Below are 6,660 nucleotides of genomic sequence, written 5' to 3' on the forward strand. Positions count from 1 at the left end.
ACAACACATAAAAAACATGACCTTTGACTAGACATTACAGGACAATGACATAAAAATAAAGTACAAATTAGAAATCTGACAAAAGAAATGTTTCCTTCAAACAGTGACTTTAATCATCCCTCATATCATATACTACTTATCCTCTGATTCACATTTCATTGGAAAGAGAACAAAAAGATAAGCAGCGGGTGCTCAGCCACAGAAACGCCTTGTTAAAAAAAAGGAACCACACCAAGGTGGAAATGCTAACACTCCTATCAAGGGACGCACAACTGGGCCTAGGCCAGACGAATCAGGATATTTCATATATCCCAGATTTTCAGATATTCACATAAAAACATGCAGTAGTCCTGGTTTCTATACTAACTCCCCCTAGCCAGCCAGGTGCTGAAAAATGGGTTGCAAAAAACGTGGAATAAAAAACATTTAAAAAAAAAAAGAAGCATAATTACAATGGATAAATAATGTAGGCCTACCAAACAAAACAATCAGAACTTTGAACTTAAGTAACTGTTTATATGTTTTAAATGATTTAAAAAAAAAAAAAGCTCCATTATTCAATTAATCAAAAAAGGATTTGTTAGAATAATGGATAAGAAGAGGATGTGATAGTTGCATGCCCTCAGGGAGCATGCTTGGGTGAACAGCACCCCCTGGTGCGCTAGTCCTATCATGGCATGATAGAACAAATCAATTGATGAACAAGTCGAACATGCAAGTAAAGCAAAGGAATGTTAAATGTCATGGGTAGGTATGGTTTCTTGTCCAGGTACTTGCAGAGCTTCTTTATAGTTTGTGAAGTGGTGTCTTTGTCATAATAGTAGGTTATAGTTGCACAGTATGTGAGCATACATCGTAGAATGAGTTCGAAAGCACTTGCTTGTTGGTCAAAATCAAGAATGAATGTGCAGATTTTCTTGAAACCTTTTACGGAAATAATCATTAGGTTGCCCCAAATAAATGATTGTTGGATCATAATAGAGTCATACTCGAGGTCACGGTCAAAGTTGTACAATCGCTAATGTCCATGAATGGAAATGGCTTTCATCTCTGCCAGGAGATTCATGCATTTGTCCCTGTCTGTCTGCAGCTTACTGTATATTGCTTACTACTAGGCTGATCAGTCATATTTCATATTTGCACAGTGGGCAGCGTGCTCTCCCAAAGATCATTCTGTGACTGACTATAGCATGACACAAAACCCCACATACATATCAATTTTGGGGTCCTTGACATGAAGACGTGAGTGAACCATAGATATAGAGCAGGGGTTTTCAAAGTGGGTGACGGGGCACCCTGGGGTTTCGTGACAGCAGTCCAGGGGTGCCGCGAGATCATTTGATAATAGTTCGAATTTATTTGGATTTGGATATATAATTTAAAACTTGAAATACGTTATTTTCAGTCAGTTCTAACCAAAATGTCTATTATCTCAATGTTTTCCTTGCAACATAATCGCTAAAACATGCTATACATAATAAGGTGCTGGGAGTATTATGAGTATAATGTAGTGGTGCCTCGGATGAAAGATACATTTCTAACGGTGCCTTGAGCCCAAAAAGTTTGGGAACCCCTGATATAGAGGGTCCTGAACTCAACTACTGGACTAGGTGAATAAATCCATACAGTCTTCTAGCTCAGGAGGACTACTGTGTTCATCACCATGAGAGTCATCTTGGTGTTGCTGTCCTCTCTTCCGTCTTCGTTTATACACAGTCTTTTCTTTCCTCTCCTCTGCCTCTTCCCCATTTTCTGTCTCTAGTATTTGCAGTTCTCGTGTGTCATGGATTCGTAGTTTTTGACGCACCGGTAGTTCCACGGAGAGGGCCGTTTGCAGACTCTGGTAGAACCTTCAGTAATGGAATGACGCAGAATTAGTTGCAGAACCTGGGAACATTTACTTATTTAAACTCCAACCAGGGCACTCAGGATGACACGGCCAATTAGCGGCTTCTGAAACTGACCTTTGTATCCGTCTGAGGTTCTCCTCCAACTTCTGATTGGCTACCTGGACCAGGAAGTGGATGTAGTCCTGACCAACCAGGACATTTCCCTGTAGACTGAGAGGAACCTCCAGGCCATGGGTGCTACGAACCGCCTAGGAGGAAGAAAAACACATGATTGGTTGCATTTAGAATGAACGTACTTCACAGTTGTAACCTATGATTAATGTAATCTATGCTCCAAATCCATATACGTAATATATCGTTGCTGTCGGGCAGAAAAGCTTATCTCCGTATTCTGTTTTTACGTAAATTAACGCCCTACTTGATCATACTAGAGAGACAGTCACACAAAAGCATCAAAAGTAGCCGATCCGCAAATCCTGAAAAGTAACAGTTTTGGACACATGAGGTTTACACACGACAGAGACAAATCAGACGATATAAAGTAAAATATATTGTAATATCAAAAAAGCCTATATATAAGTGTACCATTATTATCTTCCCAGTTTTGCCAACAGTGAGACCAGAGTTCCTGAAGCCTGAGTTGATGGCCACCGAGTGCTGGAGAACAGAAAGGAGATTTCATAAAGAGAAGTGTGAGCATGCTATAAGAAAATGAACATACTGTATATGCTAGCCAGGAGGACAATGCTAGGATGGAGAATGACCACGTGCTAGGATGGAGAATTACCATATAATATACTATAGGAGGACACTGCTAGGATGGAGAATTACCATATAATATGCTATAGGAGGACAATGCTAGGATGGAGAATTACCATATAATATGCTATAGGAGGACTATATGCCCTATCATACTTACACCTGGTGTCATCGGTAGTTTCTGACCGATGCAGTTGTCATTTTCACGACCATTACCCAATGTTCAGACCTTATTTTATTTTATGCAAATATACTTGCACCCATCTGTGTGTCCATTGTGTTAAAATAACTTAACAGCATTTTATTAGTCCCTCAACAGTGGAAACAAAATCGAAACAATCATTTGTTTTCACGATAGAGTAAATAGAATAATGTTTTTAGATTAGAAATGCAGCACGTTGTCCATAAGCCTATGAAAAGATAAGGCATCGTTTGGATATTAATTGGTTTGGTCCACAGCGTTTTGTTCTTAAAACATTTGTATGAATGATTTGTGTGTGTGTGTGTGTGTGTGTGTGTGTGTGTGTGTGTGTGTGTGTGTGTGTGTGTGTGTGTGCGCGTGACTGAGGCCTGTTGTTCTCACCAGTAGCTGTGCGTCCTCCAGTCTCCTACACTGAACATGAAGCACGAAGGGCTCAAACTTCAGCACAGCATCTCCACTGGCCCTGGACACACTGGACACCTGGAAAACACACATTTCAACGTCTTTATTTGAGTTTATAAAATACATCACAAGGGCTAGGGCTGTCACGATATGACATTTTACATGACGATTAATTGTCACTCAAATAATTGGCGATTAACAATTTAATTGTGTTTTTGTCGTTGATAATTACATTTCTGTTTGGCTTTTAGGCTTTGAAGTTGTACATGGTAGATATGACACATAACCTAAATATACAAAGAAATTACTGACATATTTGACAACGTACTACTTAAAAAATAACTTTGATAGTGGAAATAGCCGATCTACAAGCTCACAACGCTTGTAGATCTGCTATTTCCACTATTTCTGACATTTTTCAACATTCACGATTATGACGATTATGACAAAAAAATTGCGATAAACACGATTAGACGATTATGTAATAATTGTGACAGCCCTAACAAGGGCACACATATTTTTCAGTTGCTTCTGATGTCCCACATGACTGTCTCACACACACTCACACACACACACACACACACACACACACACACACACACACACACACACACACACACACACACACACACACACACACACACACAATAACCTATATTGTTTTGAACATTGTTATTAGTAATGAATAGACTACTAGACTATTTAGTAGGACAATGATCTTACCAGCTCTTCCTGTTGGCATTTCTGGTGGGAGACAAACAACCAGACACAGTTCTGTTTCTGGACATCAGTACTCTCTGAAACCTGGGCAGAGAGAGAAATGCTACAACCAATTCAAAGCAGTCTGTAATGATATTTCACAAATTCATTCATTCACAATCATTAGTCAATAACGATTTTACAATTTGGGCATTTAGCAGACACTCTTATCCAGAGCAACTCACAATAAGAAAGGTAAACACACATCGAATGCAGAGCGAGAGAGAGAGAGAGAGAGAGAGAGTGTGTAGTGTAGTGCTCTGTTGATCTCTTCCTTTTGGGTACATTGTGCACACTGTGCGTGTATTGCTACCTGTGAATTGTAAACTAGTTTTTTATTTAGTGTACATTTTGTATTTTTGGAGTTAGGTATATGTTTGTGTATCATGAATGTTCTATTTTTGTTGTGATGTCTTGTATGTAAGCAAGGATCGTGCATTTTTTTATTTCTGCCTCTTGGCCAGGTCACACTCGTAAAAGAGATTATGTCTCAATGTGTTTTTATCTGGTTAAATAAAGGTTAAATAAAAATAAAAAAAGTGCCTCAGTATCGCTCAGTATCTAAGATCACAGCACTGACAGAAGATAAACCAAGAACATAGCATCAGTCTAAAGTCTCTAAACAATATACTATCATAATAATAATAATAATAATAATATGTACATTGAAAGATACCCGGTAAACAGTGAGAAACCTAGCACCATTGTTTAGTGTTTACCTATCTTTTATCTTTGGACCACTATCAGACCACTAACCATATTGATTGATTGATTGAAGACTTTATTAGAAGTTTGCATAGGAAAAGGTACAGTTTCATGACGGTACAGTTCACTGGTACAAGGTCTACTAAAAGGAGATCCTAGAAAAGACTAAGCTTATTTCCACAGGAAACCGTTTAAGTATCTCATATAACATTGAATGACAGACGAATATAACACAGTACTACGCAGTAGATATGTAAAAAAAGAAAAGAAAAAAAGAAAACAGTAAGTCTAAACAAACAGTAGGTATATACAAAGACTGTAAGTGGTTTTTCAGGGCAATGTTAAAGGATGCTAGGGATCCACACTCCTTTATGGCCTTCGGTAAGGCTTTCCACATTTTGGTGGTATAGCAGAAGAACGTGGTATACTACAGTACAACGACCAAATTGTATTGTTTCAGACTTATTATTGTTAAAGGAGTAGTTCACCCCCAAAATGACTTTTTTTCTATTGATTACTCATGCCATGGAGAGTAGAGTTCAATAATATTTGTTGGGTTTTGTCACATTATATGAGATACTTCAATGGTTTCCAGTGGAAATAAGCTTAGTCTTTTCATGGATCTCCTTTTAGTAGACCATGTACCAGTGAACTGTACATGAAATTGTACCTTTTCCTATGCAAACTTCTAATAAAGTCATCAATCAATCAATCAATCAATCAATCAATCAATCAATCAAAAGATTCCTAAGACAAAAATGTGATTCGAGTAAATTTACCCCCGTTGATTCCGGAACGAATGGGGGTACATTTATTGTTATCACATTTTTATCTTAGGACGAAACGGGTCACCATCCGGAACGAATGGGGGTACATTTATTGTTATCACATTTTTATCTTAGGAATGCAACAAAAAACTAAAAATATTATTGAACTCTAGTCTCCATGGCGTGACTAATCATTAGAAAAAAAGTCATTTTGGGGGTGAACTACTCCTATGTGAGGCAACTATAGTATATACGGCCTGCCTGGCCGTATAGTTACTATTTTGGCCGTATAGTTACTATACGGCCAGGCAGGCACCTTTTTGGCCTTGATTTAATACCTTATTTGTCAAAAATGTAATAAGCACGGAGGTAACAGTATAAAGCACGTGGGCTTTAATAACGTTTGACAATTCTTGTTTCCATTGTGTTGGATGCATAACTTCAGCTGGTTCCACTGGGGATCGAACCCAGGACCTTCTGCGTGTAAAGCAGACGTGATAACCACTACACTATGGAACCTTGCACGTCAACTGCCTTGACAAAACCAAGGCATGAACGTTATCACCACTCTCTGTCTCACCCCATCGATGACGATGACCCGTCCAGAGCAGGAGCTGGTGGTGAAGTAGTTCTCACAGCCGTTCAGGAGAGACACAACGTGGGCAATGTCTTCATCCACACTGCCTTTCTTACTCGCGTCCAACTTGCTCAGGCTTTGCTTCTTCCACTGGCAAAACGCATTCGCCATACTTGTTTGACTAGGTTGTAAAAGCCCGTGTGCAACATGTGTACTCCCCCTCGCAATGTGTGTGTGTGCGCACTGTGCAGCGTTTTCTTTCATTACATTAAAAGCCCATGGTTAACTAGCTGGACTAGCTTGTGTTTACATGCGTTCGCCTTTTTACGGTGGCCGGTAGGGGTCAAACTTTGTCAGTGGTGGAAAAAATACTCACATTTTTTTACATCAGTAAAAGTATCAATACTGCAATGTAGAAATACTCTATACAAGTAGAGGTCCGGAATTCCAGTAGCCTACAATATATTGGTATGAAAATGTAATTAAAGTAAAAGTACTCATTGCCGAAAATGTTTTCAAACTGTATAAAATCTTTTTAAAATAGCAGATCTACAAGCTCACAATGCCTCGCATCGCAACGCATTGTGATCTTGTAGATTTGGCTGAGATGTAGTGGAGTAGAAGTAAAAGGAATTTGGA

At 38.8% G+C, this 6,660-nt stretch overlaps 1 protein-coding gene across 2 annotated transcripts; it reads right to left on the minus strand.

Annotated features, from left to right (window-relative positions):
* Nucleotides 1–467: 467 nt before the first annotated feature.
* tyw3 (tRNA-yW synthesizing protein 3 homolog) lies at nucleotides 468–6,440 on the minus strand. 2 transcript variants are annotated; one of them, XM_080726490.1, is made up of 6 exons: nucleotides 6,025–6,440; nucleotides 3,937–3,957; nucleotides 3,193–3,291; nucleotides 2,436–2,507; nucleotides 1,965–2,098; nucleotides 468–1,850 (listed from the first exon to the last, which is right to left on the minus strand). In XM_080726490.1, the coding sequence occupies exons 1-6, from the start codon at nucleotides 6,283–6,285 to the stop codon at nucleotides 1,607–1,609; spliced, it is 831 nt and encodes a 276-aa protein (XP_080582616.1). In that variant the 5' UTR covers nucleotides 6,286–6,440; the 3' UTR covers nucleotides 468–1,606. The 2 variants fall into 2 exon arrangements, with proteins under 2 accessions (XP_080582616.1, XP_080582615.1); XM_080726489.1 differs by having other exon boundaries at nucleotides 3,937–4,017.
* Between the last annotated feature and the right edge of the window lie 220 nt (nucleotides 6,441–6,660).

This window comes from Nannobrachium achirus (assembly GCF_963921795.1).
Source record: "Nannobrachium achirus genome assembly, chromosome: 5".
Taxonomy (NCBI): domain Eukaryota; kingdom Metazoa; phylum Chordata; class Actinopteri; order Myctophiformes; family Myctophidae; genus Nannobrachium; species Nannobrachium achirus.

Coding starts and splice junctions, on each gene's coding strand:
- tyw3 (XM_080726489.1), bottom strand. CDS start 6,285: ATGAAAGAAAACGCTGCACAGTGCGCACACACACACATTGCGAGGGGG. Junction 3,292..3,936: donor AATGCCAACAGGAAGAGCTG/GTAAGATCATTG, acceptor TGTGTTTTCCAG/GTGTCCAGTGTGTCCAGGGC. Junction 2,099..2,435: donor AAACTGGGAAGATAATAATG/GTACACTTATAT, acceptor TCTTCCTCCTAG/GCGGTTCGTAGCACCCATGG.